The sequence below is a fragment of the Toxotes jaculatrix genome, chromosome 17 (assembly GCF_017976425.1).
Source record: "Toxotes jaculatrix isolate fToxJac2 chromosome 17, fToxJac2.pri, whole genome shotgun sequence".
Classification (NCBI taxonomy): domain Eukaryota; kingdom Metazoa; phylum Chordata; class Actinopteri; family Toxotidae; genus Toxotes; species Toxotes jaculatrix.
In genome coordinates this window covers 9,253,702-9,271,516 of record NC_054410.1, presented here as the reverse complement: position 1 = coordinate 9,271,516, position 17,815 = coordinate 9,253,702, and the positions used below count along the sequence as shown (strand labels likewise).

Below are 17,815 nucleotides of genomic sequence, written 5' to 3'. Positions count from 1 at the left end.
TTACAGTTGTAAATCCAGCAGCAGCAAAAATAACTTTTAACTGATAAATTGTTAAGCAAGTTAAAATTTTTGTCACTTGTTTTCTAAGTATTTGGTCATAAACCAAAATATTTATATATATATAATTAAAGTTTATTACAGCCCTATGCTGCTAGTACGGATAAAAATCTTATAATGTTGTAACAATGTGTAGTTTGACTTGACACCTTTACTGAGATCCCAAGTAGTCACAGGTGCTTTTATAACCATAATAATTACTGACTTACTGCCAGACATTTGCAAATCCTTGTCACCCTAGGGAGAGGTGATGTCAAAAACCTTTAGAGATCACATTCTTAATTCTGTGAAACTACACTGCTCAACCTTTACACCTTACAGACTAAATCAGCCCTTTCCCCTCTGAAAAAGCAGCTTGGTTTGATAATATATGGATCATCTCCCTTCAAATTCGCCATGGGCCTTTCTGATCCCCCCTCAGCAGAGGAGATAGTGATGGAAGTGAAGTCGGCTGCACATGATCTTCGAACAACCTTCACATTGCTTTCACTTCCTGTTGTGCTTCTGTATCCGATCAAGCAACTCAACTGTGAACAAAAATAAAAGCCCTAGGGGTCCTCCGACAGTCTCCAGCTCCTAGAGACAAAGGAGCCTCATGAAATCCCTCAGAAAGAGCAAGATGAAATGGATAACCACTGACCTTGCCTGTTAATCTCTGCTAATGCTCGGTTATTAGCACACTTTCAGGTGATGATTTGTGAGAAATCTAGAGTGGCTCAGACTTCATTTATATGGAATGTGCAAGATGAGGCCGGCTGTGCCTGTGAATAGTAGATAGAGTTAATTTAAAGCTAGGACAAAATAAATCAGCCTGGAAGTACGAGGATAAGAGAAGGGAAGGGAAAAGCGTGACACAGGAGGCTGTAAGGAGAGGCTGACGTTTGCCCCTGAGTCACACAGGTTGTAATACTTCAGTTCGATTCCTGTCCAGTCCAAAGCGACAGCTTGGTGATGAGGTGCTGGATATGCTAATATATGCCAAGCAGCTTTGTCAAACTGTCACTTCAGAGACACACTGGAACGTACAGTGTGTGTCTATATTTATCCCATGCCATAACAAAGGCTGTACATTATCATCTATATAATGTGTCATATAAATGTGCCTGTAACAGCAAAATTTTTATTTGTGAGAAAGCATTGCAACAACTTGCGGAGAGGTAGGCAAGGATTTCTATTACAGAGTACAGATGTCTGTGCTTTTGTGGGTGTGTGAGGGAGTGAGTAACACTGGAGCTATACTGTATCATCAGGAGCCTGCAGACATTTCTGAAAGGCAGCTTCAACCCACACCTATCCATCAACGAAGACAGAATAGTACTCCAGTAATCCTAGTTTACAGTTTTTATTTTACAATGATGTGCTGGCAATCATTCAACTCACTATCTCATGAGAGATCTGGCATTTTATCCCCAAATTGGGATAATAAGAATTTGTGGCAGTTCTGTGCCTTGATGGTTGGGTAAGTTTAATTACATTGTAGATACAGCAATCAGGCTTATCTGAGATGATATAAATAAATAAAGCTGCCTTTGACATGCGTACCATGCCTGTACAGTTTCAGTGACTGAGATGCTGTGAAACAATACGAAACGATGCCATGGACACCGTTTAACCAAATATGGACTGCTTTGAGACACCAATACTAAAGTGAACAACTTCATTTTGAGACACACACTTTGGCTTGTAGCCTCTGTGAACTTTCTGTGTTTTGCTGAAACATTTTGGTCTCACAATAAACATTTGTGCTCAGGTATTCATTAGTTATCAGCTCTATGTAGCTGATAACATACGATTTGGAAAGGACAAGGGCATAGTCACTGAGCAACATAACACTTGAAACTTCCCATCACCACTCTGTTCAGGCCCTAAGGTCATTTTACCAGATACATCACAGTAATGTTATCAGCAGTCAGGGTATCGAAACTGGATGTGCGGCAAAGAGCTCTGCAGCTGAAGTCAAAAGTTTACTGGTTGTCCCCTGGAGAATGAGCTCATGGCAGCAGACCACAATAGGGGAAGGATAATGGAGATACATTAGTTTGCTGCAATGTTAATTAGTTTTTCTGACTCATGATTAGGTTGTTATCGGAATCGCTAATGCACTTTTGATCGCAATATTTTCTGCTTGAGGACAATTTCAAAGAAGAGCAAAGAGTGCTTGTTCTCATCACTCAGCATCACTCGGGCGCTCATATGGCATAAGGTTTCAGAGCTTGGTCTTTGATTGTAACTGAGTGGACAAGCAGGAAGAAGTTCTGATCTCTGGTCCCAGGACTATGACAGCAGTCATCTTACAAAACAGAGATCGTACAGAGATTTCACCAGCTGGCATTGTGTGATTGTCTCTTGATATCATATGAGAGGGAAGAAAGGTTGGTGAGAAAAAGATTTTAGGTGGACCATTGCCATGGCAACAGTAGGCTGTAATGGATTGGGACAGCACCTCTGGCTTGTGGCAGCCATTTTTGGATCTTGATTTTGTTTGTCCCTTTCTTGGGTTTTCTTCTTTCCACTATTTCTTTTTCACCCACGAACACACCCTCTGTTTCTAATGACGAGGCTCATTACAGATGCTTGTCAATCCAACTTGTACCCTGTGATGAGAAACACACAGAGCACCACCTACAGCTCTGGCTAATCAGAATGATTAATTAAGATGATAACCCCATGAGCAGCATCATTTGTGACAGGAGAGCATTAAGAATCCTGCAAAAATTGACACAGGGAGGTAAACTGATGAGGTGTATCCTTAATGAGATTCAATTTGTTAATTTCCCTCCAAAGCTGTTATAATTGAAACATTTCTCATGGATGATTTTAGTCTTGCTGTTGATGCAGGTGAAATGTAAAACAAGTCACATGTAAACCATTTCTGCATTAAACCTCCCTTTGGGCTTCCAATCACATGAGATGGTAAATAGTGTGCCAAGTGTAACAAGGAACAGAGAGTCTTTAATGCAGTCCCGGGGGTTCCACCACCCCCTGATGCTGCAGCAGCCTCAGTGAAAATGCTTCATTACTGTTACTCCATGATGGGAGCTCAGAGTCACCCATCATCTAAAAGGCAGGAGCCCTATTCTTTTTGATTTAGTATCGCTGTTGAGTGGATGGCTAGGTCTCTCTCTCCCTTCAATGAGGCAGAGGGGACTGACAAAGTACATTTCTGCCTGTCATCTCATATAGAAAACATCCTTAGAAAGAAAAGGGAATTTATAAGGAAGCTGCCCTTCGAACAAGATGGATGCACCCCTGCTCCACCTGTGCCCTGAGCCAAATGTCCAACTTATTAAGCTTGTAACTGTTTTTAGTTTTCACTAGGCAGATGAAAGAGAACAGTTTAACACCATATTCACAGCATTTACAAAGCAGTATCAGTTTCTAGTCCAGGATAGTAATCAAATGGAAACAAGGCCGAGAGTCTATAGTCACACTGGCTCACAGTGCTTTGAGTTAAATGCAATCATTAGTATGCTAACATGCTAACACTGACAATGCTATCATGATATTTAACAGGTATAATGTTTACCATGTTCACTTTACATTGTGGGAAAAGTCAGGGGAGGGGATCACTCAAGTCAGGAGGATTTATCATCTGGGAAACATGAATGTCTGTACAAAGTTTCATGCCAATCCATCCCATAGTTGTTGAGATATTTCAGTCTAAATAAAAGTAGAGAACCAGCCAAATGACAGACGAACATCGCATTCCCCTGAGCTTCACTGCCAGAGTGGCTTTAAAAAAAAAAAACACCAGCACAGCTGTTGTTATGCTGTTGGCTGCAGAGAAATACATTCAAGTCACAGACAAACTTCTTCAATCATTAATCACAGAGCAGATGTGACATTCAATCTATAAGCAGGAACCTGGTCCTACAATATGGCGTGGCAGATGTAACATTGAATGCAAGTCTCAGAGAGTACTGAGGGAATCCTGGGAATAAGACGCTCATCCCTCAGCAGACCACCGCCACAGCTTTGTCACTACACCGAAAATGATTGGATATCAGCATGCAGAAAAGGCAGCCTGTCACCATGGAGACTGACATGTATCACTCTGTTTGCCTGATGCACCCATTGGCAGACACGGTTATACAGTTGCTGGCCAAAACTGAAATGCAAGCCTCTCCGGGGGCTAGTGGAAGATCTATTGAATGGAGAGTGAGACAAGTAGAAAGACAGACAGATACACCGGCTGACAGAAAATGACAGGATGATTGAGAAGAGCAGAAATGCAAGAGAAGGGGGAGGAAAAGGATCAGGATTAACAGTGGAAGCCTCTGTCCATTTCTCTGTGTTGCGATGAATGTCTGACAGGTGATATCTTAGAGCAGAGCAGAGACTGATCGATGCTGATCTTTGTCATCACGAGTCCACTGGCAAGAAGGAATGTTTTTTTCTGTTTGTGGCAGTTCCTATTTCTGCCATGTTTTTGATTTATGACACCTTTAAGTTCACTTTTGTGTGAATCAAAAGCACTGCTTGACACAAGGGTGAGGGCTCTGATGAGGACTCAAATGCACGACTCAAGCACACAGGTAGGAGAGGCAAAACACAGGTCTTTAATCCAAACCGGGTCGGTACACAGAGAGGCAGTCCAAACACAGGCAGAGGTATCAAAGTCGCGAGGCAAAGGGAAAAACCGTAAGAAACTAACCAGGTCATAACACACAGGGGAAAACACTAGGAAAGAATGCTGGAACGCTTGACTGAACAAAGACGATCTGGCAGAGAACAAAGGAGAGGGCAGGACTTAAATACACGGGAAGGCGGGAACACAATGAGGCACAGGTGTAGCACATTAGGGGCAGGGCAGGTAATCACTGAGGCGGGAACACAGTGAATCTACAAAAAAAAAGACAGGGGGTTAGATTTTCAAGGTAAAACAGGACATGACTCAGGAGCTGGATGTGACACTGCTGGTATTCAGATGCATTCTAATTCTTCAAAGCAAAACTACAATGTATTTATACACTGCTCAAAATAAAGTTCAATGAATTTTCCCCCTTTACTAGCTGCAACATTAAAGTGATGTAAACATTAATGCATCTTTAATTATAATTCAGTAACATTGATTTTGAAATGGGGAATTCTGCATGACGAGTACTTTAAGTATATTTAAATACTAATACTTTTGTATTTTTGCTAAATTTAGAATTTTGGCTTAAGTATATCAACTCTGTGGTATTGCTACTTTTACTAAGCTATGAGTATTTTTTTACACCAGTGCATATTACTGATTTGTTACAAGCAGCATATAATGTTCATGCTGGTCAAAGAAGGGTTAGTTTGTTCACATGTTCACAAAGGATGAGGGTTGTCCTCCCACTTAGTATATTTCATATTTCACAGGACACTTCATATTTTTGTCCAGGAGAGGGCTCCATATCTGTTTTGTTGGTATTTCAATACAATGAGGGCAGACGGTACACGCATTAAATACTGTATACTTTAGAATCAGAATTAACTCTATTGGCAAAATACAAACATACGAAGAATCTGACTTCAGTTTTCAGTAGTCGTAAACAGACTGTACATTTACTGCACAGGGAAACAAATAGTGCAAGAGTGCAAAGAAGTGGAAAGAGAATATGTACATTTATACAGCACATTATGCTCAGACTTATGTTTAAGAATAAACAGGATATTTACATTGCAACATGACTAACATATGTATATGTAAGTAGATCTTTTGGTGCTGCAGGGTTATTATATAGATAATGCCCTGTAATACAATATGATGATGGGATGTGGGGAGAGACTGTTCTGTGTCTGTTTGTTTTGATGTACAATGTTCTGTGGTGCTACCAAAGCAAACTGAAGAAAATACATTATGTGCATGGTTTTAGGAGTCCAGAGAGATTTTTTTCCCCACCCTGTTTTAGTCTGTAGAGAACCACACCCATTAGGACTGTTTTGCAAAAACTTGATTTAAATTTTAGCATCACTGTTTGCAACTGACAGTCAACTAGATATACAGTATTTCTATAATAGTTTAATTTCATTTGTAACCTTTAGATGATGAAAAAAAAAGTAAATTATTTAAAGGAAGTTTGAAAGAATGAAAGTTTACATTATTTTTTCATTGCACCAGGTTTTCTGAAAGTTTCTCTCTTTAGATTGTAGGGATGTTTCAGGGATATAGAGGAGACAAGTTAGTGATATGTAGTAGCAATCCTCTGTTAGTATCACCATGTTGTCAAAAGGCATTCAGTAAAGCATGCAGTCATCTCTTTTGTCACTCTGAGGCGAACATTGGTTATGTTGTCTGTCAGTCTGCATCAGAGTAAAAGGACAAAATATTCAACTGTGTAACACAGGACATGCCTTTCATCTGTTTGTCTAACATTGTATTAAAGTTTTCATAATTTATCAGACATTCCCTTGATAGTGGAATATCTCAAAAAATATTAAAAGCATTTCCCTCATAATAAAAACCTTTCTATTGTGTCGTATTTTACACTGTGGATTTAATTATAGATTCTTTTTTAAGAAAATGTTTAATAGAGTATGAGACTAAATGATTTGCCAGTGTGGTTATATAGCATGTAAAACTCGCAGCAGTTTGTCTGACGCATGGAAAATGCTCTTATTTCTCAAAAGCATTTGCAGATGTCGACAAATTAGATGCAGAAGTAGAAGTTATACTCTACTTCTGTAGCTCAGTAAAATCATTTGTAGTCATAACCACGATTACGCACTCTGTGAACAGCTCAACGATCAAATATTCATTCCCAATCAAGTGGTTTCCTCCCACATAGTTTACCTCACCTTCAGTTCTTCTCTAAACTATAAACACCAACAGCCAGAAGCGCAAGCTTTTAGCTTGGTCTGTGGACATAAACAATTTTATTTCACCATAAATGGCAGATGTTCTGGTGTTACTTAAATGTTTATTTCTTCTGACGTTCAAAGTACTGAATAAAAAGAAAACTAAATTTCAGATAATGGTTGCCCACCAGCTGCTGACTCACAGTACTGCATAATGCCTTATGATGGCTGGTTTGTTAATATGAAAAGGGATGTGAAATCTAATTCTGTTTTTATTCCCTTGTGTCTGAAAGCAAAATGAAAGTGATACTTCAGACATTGAATTAGAGAGCAAAATATTACAAGAGTCTACACATCACTTTCCAGAACCTGTCTTACACTGTTGCACTGAAAAAACTCATAATAGTAAATACAGAAAATCTGGGTTGTCTGTGCATCCTCTGCCAGGAAAATTCGAGCAGCTAGACGTATGGTATTAAAAGCAAGAGTTGAATTTTTCTTTTTCCATGACTGGCTGCATTTGTGGTATCACACATTTCTCATCAAAGTTCCATTAGTGGTTTCAAACAACAGCCAAAGTCCCAGGGCCACTCCCGGCTTCAGACCCTGGGGCTGGTTTGGTTCCATCTCTTCCAGTCCTCACTGACTCTCCTGTTAAAGGCCCCAACTGTACCGGACAGCTGTGAAAACAATATATAAACTGCACGAGGACCTGTGGCCCGTTGTCTCAAATCTGTGAGGAGTTATGGGAGATGGAAAAAGGGTGGGATGAGCCCCGAATAATGGAGCTCATAGCCTGGAAAAAACTTCAAGAGACAAGAAGAAGGAGACAGGAAATGAGCTGAGTGTTTTTTGAAGGGAAGCATGAGTCTTGCCGCCCCCCTGTCCAGACATTTGTTTTATGCTTCATTACACACAATTGAGACAGAACTAACAGGAGCAGACAGGCTATAATAAACTACTTCAGAGTCTACTGCATGTAAGTGAACGTATTGTGATACAAAAGATTCATGGAGTGTGTCTCCATAAACGTGTGAGAGATTGGGCCAAGGATGATAAACGTTATGTTTAGGCATATGAATACGCCTATAAAAGGTCATATTACAAAAAGCTTTTTTTTTTCTTTCTTTCTTCACTTACGTCATCTAGCCATGAAGATAATTAAGGTTTTATTTGCTGTGGTTACAGGCTAACCTCCACTGACATTTCTGTCACAACCCCAATACATTGGAGGTGAATATAATTGTGTTTGTGGTGCTCAGATTATTGGAAGTTACATTGGAAAACCTGGCAGCAGTCAGAGACAATATATCGGTTACTCAGGATAAACCACAGACCTTACTTTAAACACTCTACAACACTTTTTTACATTCAGTAGAATATAGATTCTAATCAAACTGTCTACAAGACAACAGACAAAAGCTACACTATTTTATATTGAGTTTGGTGCTCCATCTGCCCATCTGATATACTGTAGCAGGAAACATGAAAATGCACACAACTCCCGCTCACAAACCACAGTAAAACTCCTTACATCAATGTTTTTGTTGGCAGTGGTTTACTATTGTTACTGAATTGTTGGTAAAGCCACTAAGCCAAAAGAAGGGAGTTATTTCTGAGCAGCAACAGTGCAAATCATTCTGTAAAACCGAAGCAATAAATAAAACTGTGCTGCTGAGGGACAATTTAGGGTTAGGGAGATAACGTATCTTTAAACTGACAGTATGTCCAATTAATTTTTTGCTGCTAAGAATAACCAGGATTTGTTTATCAGTATTTGTCCTTTAGAGTGCCAGAATAGTGATTTGCAGTGCAAATTTTGAACTGAGTTTGGTATGTTCCATTGCATTATACTTAAGTCATAAGTAAAAAGTCACTTTCTCACACAACACTGCATGCATTTTTTTAAACAGCCACCTTTCATTTTTGACTCAACCTCAGAGGTTGGAGCAAAACTTTAAAATAAATGAAAAAACAAAAAGGAAATGCAGGAACCAGATCAGACATTTATTTATGTCCTTAAAGCAACATGCTATGCATTAAGTTCCTAACCATGTCAACAAATCAAAATAATATCAGTAAACTCTATTAACACTCTTCGAGTTGAGGCAAGTCTTTTCAGAATATATGCAGCAGAGCTGATCTGAGATACAAACAGAAAAGCAAACACAACCACCCACATAAAAGCAACACACCAGAGTTTACTGACAAAGCAGGTGACTTGGGAGGCATGCAGGTCTGGGAGGACGTTTGCAGAAGACCACATAAGCTGTCCAAAATCAGGAAAATCACATGCACTACAGTCTGATGAGAAAGACTCTGGAGAAGTTAGATTCATCAGCACAACTAGATGGCAAGTCCTCAAAGCAATATTGATCCAAAACTGAAACAACTGATATGGATGTCTATCTTTGAACAATAGTCTAATATAGACCCTGGCCTTTAGATGACTTCTACTGTTTGCAAAGAAGTTGTTACATGACTACTTTTGTTCTATGTTGACATCCGTTTTGATATCCAGTTTCCATTGACATTTGGTTCCAAGGCAATGTCTTGGAAAAGTGTCATAAGTGGAAAGTAAAAACAATACCCGCATTGGTATATGGACCAATCAATCATACAAAGGAACTAAAACATTTATCAAATATGACATCTGGTTTTGGTTCTTATCATTTCAGGAAAGAAAGGAAGGGTAGATGAGAAAAGGAAGAAACTGTTTATCCATTGTACTACCAGGAAGTCTCACCCTGTAGACAACATGCTATGACCTGTCATGGGAAACTAATGGTGGGTGAGATAATGGCACCAGCACCAAGTGAAAATCTGCAACTGAAAGTTCACTGCTTCAGTCCATAGACTGTATAAGATATGGACTTTGCAACCGTGACGTCACCCATTGGTTTCGGGGAGTCGGTTTTGTGACCAAACCATGGGCATTTGAGCTGCGCCATCTTGGATTTTAGTGGGAGTGTACTTTCCATATTTGGCGAAGAGGCGATTACTCTACGGGCCAGCCGGGGTCAGCCGGCCAAGAACCCCGCCACTTAGCTCGGTTGCTCCGAGCTAAGTGGCCGAATAAGTGACAGAATATCATGAATATGTGAACTTTGACCTGCTGCTATGAACCGAAATCATACTTCGGTTCATAGCACATCATTATTTCAAGGAAAATCCCAGTGTTATTATAGCAACATGGTGACAAACGGCTCATTGACTCCTCGTGATCATGTATTAATCTCATAGTAATCATATGAATATAAAACACCAGTTTAGTTTTCTCACATTATTGACTACTCTTAAGTCTGTTGTCCATTCTAATCAATGCTAACCTGAAAATGGACTTTGGTTTAAAGTGCATTCGCCCTGTTTAGCTGCACTGCGAGATTTTAATGTCTTTCTAAATGCCACATTGTTCAAACAACTGCTGTTTCTGGGATAATCACAGGCTTCATGATGGAGCCACTTGTCTATCTTCCCACACTGTTAGTAATACACACACACACACACAAATCACACACGCCTATTTGGGCACAGTATAGAAAATTTATAGAAATAGAGATAATCTAATGAAGTGTCATTTGTCTATTATAGACTTTAGTTTGGGTTGGGTTGGAAGATTGGGGTGAGTGTAGGAAGACATTGGAGGGTCAGTACTGACATTGCCTGAGGAGAAGGGTATCATTATAAAGGATACAAGATGCCAGGAGAGCAACAATGGATGATGAGTGTGCCACATCAAGACAATGCCGAAAGGGTGCATTGTTTGATTTTCTGTTTTGAACTCTGCACCATTTAAGAAATTTGCTATCTACCCTCTCTACCATTAAAATTGGACCTTGATTACATCAAAATAAGAGCATAGTGAAGAGGCCTACCAGTCACAAGAACTACTATCACCACCAGTCTTATTGGAAGATGCACTTATTTGGTACAGAGACCAGTACTGCGGTTTTGGGTGAGTCAAACTTGGGGAAACAAAAAACACTCTCAAGAGACACAAAAAAGAATCCTCACCACAGACTTATAATGGGCATGGCTAGGGTCTCAGGGCTAAGTGATTAGGAGCAATGTAGTCCATGTTTTCAAATGTCTGACAGCAGACACTTTTTTTTAGCCTTGGGAGTTGAGCAGGAAATGGCTAAGATGGTCATAGACTGTGCACAGCACCAGCACCAGTGTGACAGCTTAAATTTGCATAAATATTGCTCTTTAGTGCCAAGATTTCCAGCTCTTACCAGGCATTCAGACCAAAAACAACCCCACTTAAAAAAAAAAAACACTTTGCACTTTGCAATATGGGATTATTTCCTCTCCTTCTTAATTTTGGCAGGTTTCACTAATCAGAAGAAATGCCACACTTGCTTGCGACGCATGCATGAGTATGTGAGAGCCTTGTAGGACTAGCAAATTTATTTACAACTTGTGAGCAAAACACTACGCCGCCACAATTTGCAATCTGAGTGTAAGCAGTGCTCATGCTGTAAACTGTGTTTGTGACATGGCCACAGTCATTTTATCCTCCACTCTCCTGAGAGACAAGCTAAAGAGTTTAAATACATACTCCACATTACAAAGATCTGATTAGACAGAATTGATTAGCCAACAAATCAGCCCCTTGCCAAACTGCATGTTTTTTTGGCGCAGTGCTCTTGTTGTCTACCTGAATAGGCTTGCATGCTGGTTGAATGGAAGATATGTCTTGGTTTCAAGTTTTCCACAGCTTCCAAATGTTTTGCCACATAACACTATCCCATATCTTCACATATCATCACTACTTGAGTGCTGAGCAAAACAACCTCAGGATCTTAAAAAGAGGAGGTCAAACAGGAGAGAGAAAGAGAGCGTATACCCTCAAGTACGACTTTTTGGCTGACATCACTTTAATTACAGTTTCCTTTAACAGAGTGAGTCAGAGACAGACAGAGGAGAGAAAGCGAGTGTACTAGGAACAGTGTGGTTAGGTATCTGGACATTTCATCTGTGGACTTACTCAGGAAGAATGTCTTTTAAACCTACAAGGTATGTATATGCTTTATGTGCTTTACAAATATAAAATATTCCATATAATCAGTGATACATTACCTCTTTTTAAACACTGATATTTACAAGTTACATGATAATTTTAACTAAGTAACAATGTAGAGAAACTTGGTAAAGATGTACTGACGTGGAAAGAAAGCTCTTGCTCAGGTTTGTTATACATCAAGATATGCTGGGTGGCAAACATTTTATAATGGTAAAGTACCTATTGTACTTTGCAACAGCTGCATCTGGATTCAGTTTTTCCAATGCAACAGTACTGGTTTCTTCTCCTTAGAGCAAGAAGAAACATTTTGGTTACACATTTGATGGTGTGTAGTTTGCTCTTAAATTGCAGTTCCGTAACTATGATTGTTAATGATTTGTAATATATTCAAAGACCATTAGTGTTGAGTATGCTTTTAAAATACAGTTGATTTGGATGTAATGGTTCAGTGCAAAACAGATTTCCAACCGAGTAAGATCATATCTCATACTGTGCAGATCAAAATCAAACATCCTTAAGGGCATTAGAGTGAACAGAGCTGAGCCTGTTGCTCATTATTAGTCACTGTAGGGCAAAGAACTCAACTACTGATTGGCTTTTTGCCAAAGTTTTTTTTTCAATCGTAGGTTTTGTTATTTTAACGCACGATAGAAATCATTGCTTCAATCATTTGTTTTACAAACATAAATGACTGCAGCACTAGCCAGGCCAGTGGCTGCTCGACTCTGCTCTGATGGAAACATAACGACAGTCAGAGGATAAGCCTATAATGAGCATTTACCCAATGGGCTGAGGCACTCCCAAACAATCCCAGCTACAATCCCAACTATCCCAGAAAGAAATACATAACAGACTCTTTGATACACCAATGAAAAGGCAGGAGTTGAATTTTAATATTACATATTAATATTATGTTTGATTTTGGTTATCCAGCTTGATATTTATTATAATGAGATCAGTCAGTCATTATTCTCACCTAACTTTTAGCAAAAAAGCAAATAAGCATATTTGTAATTGTCTTCTTTTTTTCATGTTTTTCACAGTGTCCCAGACTTATATGGAGACCAAAACAACACCAATGGCACTGAATGTCCAGAGGACAACTGGGAGTGGCTCCACACCAGTCAGCCAGTTTACACCTTGCTCATCTCTGTGCTGGGAATCGTGTTTAATGTGTTTGTCCTGATGGTATTCTGTCTCCACAAGAAAGCCTGCACCGTGGCTGAGATCTACTTGAGCAACTTGGCTGCTGCTGACCTTGTCCTGGTGTCCTGTTTGCCCTTCTGGGCTGTCAACGTATCCAATGGTTTCAATTGGACCTTTGGTCTGTTCATGTGCAAAGTCGTCAACTTGGGCATTAAGATGAATGTCTACTGCAGCATCTACTTCCTAGTTCTGATCAGCATTGATCGCTATGTGGCATTGGTGCATACAATGTCCCATGGCAGAATGCGTAGGCCAAAGTATGCCAAACTGGGCTGTCTGCTGATGTGGGGTTTCGGCTTGCTCATGAGTATCCCGACACTTGTCTTCCGGGAGGAGGAATATTTCCCTGATTTTGGTGTTAATGCATGCTTTCTGAAATACCCAAACCAAACCGTAGCATTGCTCTGCGATGGGATGTTGATCGTTTTCGGCTTCATCATCCCCATTTTGATTATCTCATTCTGTACTGTCAAAATTATCCAGGCTTTGAAAATCCAGGCAGTAGAGAGATTCAGTGCTGAGAAAACGGAGCAGAAAGCTACCACTCTGATGATGGTCGTCCTCCTCGCCTTCCTCATCTGTTGGGTACCATTCCACATCGTCACCATACTGGACGTGCTCTTGAGAGCCGATGTCCTGAGAGGCTGTCACTTAACAAATGTCCTAGAAATCTGCAACCAAATCTTCAGCTATCTAGGCTTCTTCAACAGTGTCCTCAACCCAATCCTGTATGTTATCGTAGGAAAGAACTTCCGGAAAAAAGTTTGGGAGCTCTTCAAGCAGTGGAGCATTAAGAGAACAACAGCCTCGGAGTCCACACGCTCACACTTGTCCTCTACTTTAAAGACTGTGTTATAAATCAATGCTGTCAAAATCACAATCCTCTCAAAAATAGAATTTGCAGAAAGATGACCGTGGAAGACAGTTAATAATCATTTAATAACCATGAACCAATGTTAATGATTCAAATGATTAGCTAAATTCATGATTAGATCTGCAGTGGATAGTATAGTAACGGGACCAAATCTTCCTTCCTCAAATCAGCCTTTGATGAGATGTCTTCTCAAAAAGATTTTTAGGAAATATAACTATATCTGTGGGGTCATATGGGGCTGGAATGTTACCTGCTGGAGAAGGTGTTGTAGATTAATGTACATATTCTGTCTTGTATCTCTGCTAACTCAGATTGTAAATAGTAAATATCTGTAGCCCCCTGAGTATCAAGTAAAATATGGTTGTCTCATTGGATCTTTATAAGTCTTTATAATAAATGTAGAGTTAAGTTGAGCTTAAAAATTAGAATGTAAGAAAGCTCTGACAGCTGTTTACTAAGTGTTTTCTTATGCCTCTGACTCATTGTCTGCAGAGTTAAAAACAGGACTCTGTCAAAAAGTTTCCAGTGGTGACACACAAACATGCCCCCTTTTTGCTGGCTGTACAGACATCAGTTGTCTCATTATACATTTCTCCTCACACCCATCATGAAATGGCCCAATGTTGACTCAGTGTGGGCTGCGGGACTGGGTACACCCCTAGTTGTCTCCAAAATGAAGGCATGTGATGCCAAACAGGAAATCTTTGTTAGGAGTAAGACCTTACCACTATTGCCAGGATTGGAAATTGTTGTGGAACAGAAAACATGCAGGCAGACAAAGTTACCTCAAACAGTAACATATATGCCAAAAATACACATTAAGATCTGATCCATGTATTTTTCTCTGCTGTTCAGGACTATGACACCATGCTTTTTACTCTATTCTTTCAAATGTGGAATATATATCATTCCTTGTTCAAAGGGTCTGCATTTTTTATTCAAACTGAAATAAAAACTATGTTTTTTGCTAAGGAATCAGTCTACAGTCTACATTCCTTTTTGTTCATACTACGTGAACAAAAACGAATGTCCAGTGGGTGCCAATATTATCAAACTGGGCTGAATAGCTTCCACTTTCCACATATAAGAAAAACTTACACCATATAACCATATGATGGCCAAATCTTGTGGCTTGAATCACAAATGGTATATAACCGATGCTAAATCATCTGGGCTTGTTGAAAAAGGGGGGAAATTGTTTCGTATCACAGTCTGAAGACTGCACAGGATGATGGCAATAAACGTGGCACTTCACGGATGTTGACGGCATAGCAACAGCTGTCTTCAAATGTTACTACAGCTGCCATGAAAAATGTTCAGCCAGAGGATGGAATCTTAGACACTGTTTCCACACGAGTCCAAAAACAGTTTTATTCTCATTTAAAAAAGGGAACATACGTGCTGTGGCTGCAGTATCATCTTTGTTTACATTTCCTCACACAAAAGTGACAAGAATTCAAATTTCAGTTGAACTTTAATATATAAATTGTCACTGTGTGTGTGTCTGTGTGCTTAATCCTAATGTATGTGTTCATAAATCCACATAAATGTGCGTAAATGTGTCGCCTGCTTTGTTTTCAATCACATACATGCTCCTTACAGTATCTGCTGCTAAGACTCCCCTCTTTGATGATGGCATGTGCGTGCTGTGTGCTCTGACTGACAAAACACTATTACCCACGCTCCATTAAATCAATTATCCCCTCACACCTAGAACTCAAACCATGACGTGAAGGTAGCAACACAGACACCAAACCTGTGTTGACACAGTTAAAAGGTTTTACTGGTATATGCATTCGTTTTGACCACACCCTTATTTTTCTACCTCTAAAACTGCTTTTACTCCACAACACCTTTCACAGTGATCCCCAACTTGGCCAACGAGTGACTTATGGAGAGTGCCACAAGAGCTGAGCTTGTCTGCAACCACACAGATGCATGGGACTGGGTGTACACCATGCAGCCTGCTTACATGTCCATCATCTGCTTTCTTGGAGTAGTCGGCAACTCTTTTGTGCTTTGCGTGTTCTGTCTCCAAAAGCGGCCCAGCTCTGTGGCCGACATCTACCTGAGCAACCTGGCAGCAGCTGATCTCCTCATGGTTTTGTGTCTGCCATTCTGGGTGGCAACCATTATTGACAAGTTCAACTGGAGGTTTGGGGAGCCCATGTGCCAGCTTATCAATATTGTCATTGGGATGAATTATTATTGCAGTGTGCTGTTCCTTACGCTTGTGAGCGTGGACAGGTACCTGGCCCTCACCAGACCGCTGTCCCAGGGGAGGGAGAGACGAGCCTTCTGGGCACGTGGGATTTGCTTCTGTATCTGGATTGCTGGAATCTTGCTCAGCTTCCCTGCTATCCTTTTCCGCTCTGTCCAGTTCTTCCCTCATCTTGGCATTGATGCATGCTTCCTAGCGTACCCCCATGAAGGCTGGAGACTGCGTTACAACATGACTGTCAGCATAGTAGGCTTCCTTATCCCTATTCCTATTATATCCTTCTGTAGTTACCACATCACTAAAGTCATTCGGAGCAGCCAGAAGATGAGAAAAGGCAGCAGAGGGAGTGTGGAGAGGAAAGCAGCATACCTCGTTCTTGTGGTTCTGGCTGTGTTTATTCTCTGCTGGCTGCCCTACCAGATCCTGATTGTCTTGGACACCTTGGATCATTATGAAGTCATCTCTGGATGTATGTGGGCTTATGTATTGGACATTGGCAACCAGTTGGCTACTTACCTTGGCTACAGTAACAGCTCACTGAATCCTTTCCTGTATGTGATTGTTGGGAAGCACTTTAAGCAGAGGGCCAGGGAAGTGTTTAGACTAACGCTGTGCAGGAGAAAATGGAAATGGGGGAAGTCTTGTCATTCTAATGCCAATCTTAACTCAACTAAACAAACTGACAGTACTAAAATCTAAGTCTCATACACATTAAGAAACAAAACTGACTAATAACAGTTGTTAAAATTTTGAATTTAATTAAAATGCAATATGCTTATTTGCTTTCTTGACAAGAGTTAATTTAAACAGCTTGTAGCTGGTTAGCTTAGCATAAAGACTGGACACAGGAGGAAACAAAAGTCAGAGCAAAAAAAACAATAAATAGTCTGAAATGTAAAACCGCAATATGTCATCTTAAATGTTGTTTTTGTAGTTTTTGTAGTTTTTGTAAAGGTTAAACATGTTTAACCCTTGGCAAGAAAGCAAATAATATTTCAACATTTTCTAAAATGTTGAACTTTTGCATGTAATACGTTGTACTGCAAAACTATTTCAGGCTTTCCTATTTGGATTATGGGAGGAAATACACTTTAGTGATGTGACAAAGAAATTCCAGATGTAAAAGCAGAAAAGAAATGAAATGAAAAGAAGAAAAGAAATGTCAAGTAATTTCCTGTATGTGAAATTTATGCAGCTTTATTGTTCTGTTCATTTTTGGATAAATTACCTCTAGAGCTAACCTTTACTGTGCTTTCCTCTACACTGTACTGTGCTTTTGAATCTTGAACTTGATTCCATTCTTCATTTTTGTGAACAGTAGTCTCCATTCAGTGTTGTTGCGCTGCAGTTATTATAAACAAAGGCAAGACTGTCTCAACAAAGACTGATTTGGTGAGGATCCTCATGGGTATTATTTGAGATGGGGCTTTTTATTTTTATATCAACAACAAGCAGATGAGTTAAGATGTTGGGGTTTGTTTTGCTGTAGGACTTCATGTGCTGAAACTTGGTCTTACTCCAACAGATGTAACTAAGGAAGATAAATGAGTTGATGAACCCACTATGCGTGTTGTAGAGTATAGCATGAATAGAGTGTAATACAGTGCATTATTGAATTGATATTTGAATTGATAAATTGTTCACTGATGCCTTAAAAAATATG

At 39.8% G+C, this 17,815-nt stretch overlaps 2 protein-coding genes across 2 annotated transcripts; both read left to right on the top strand.

Annotated features, from left to right (window-relative positions):
* The first annotated feature begins 11,765 nt into the window (after window positions 1-11,765).
* On the top strand, window positions 11,766-15,548 carry LOC121197315 (B2 bradykinin receptor-like). Its single transcript, XM_041060878.1, has 2 exons — window positions 11,766-11,844; window positions 12,895-15,548. Exons 1-2 carry the CDS (start codon window positions 11,825-11,827, stop codon window positions 13,913-13,915), a joined length of 1,041 nt encoding a protein of 346 aa, XP_040916812.1. The 5' UTR covers window positions 11,766-11,824; the 3' UTR covers window positions 13,916-15,548.
* On the top strand, window positions 15,542-16,851 carry LOC121197316 (B2 bradykinin receptor-like). Its single transcript, XM_041060879.1, has one exon. The coding sequence runs from the start codon at window positions 15,823-15,825 to the stop codon at window positions 16,849-16,851; it is 1,029 nt and encodes a 342-aa protein (XP_040916813.1). The 5' UTR covers window positions 15,542-15,822.
* The last annotated feature ends 964 nt before the right edge of the window (window positions 16,852-17,815 follow it).

Coding starts and splice junctions, on each gene's coding strand:
- LOC121197315 (XM_041060878.1), top strand. CDS start 11,825: ATGTCTTTTAAACCTACAAG. Junction 11,845..12,894: donor ATGTCTTTTAAACCTACAAG/GTATGTATATGC, acceptor TGTTTTTCACAG/TGTCCCAGACTTATATGGAG.
- LOC121197316 (XM_041060879.1), top strand. CDS start 15,823: ATGGAGAGTGCCACAAGAGCTGAGCTTGTCTGCAACCACACAGATGCA.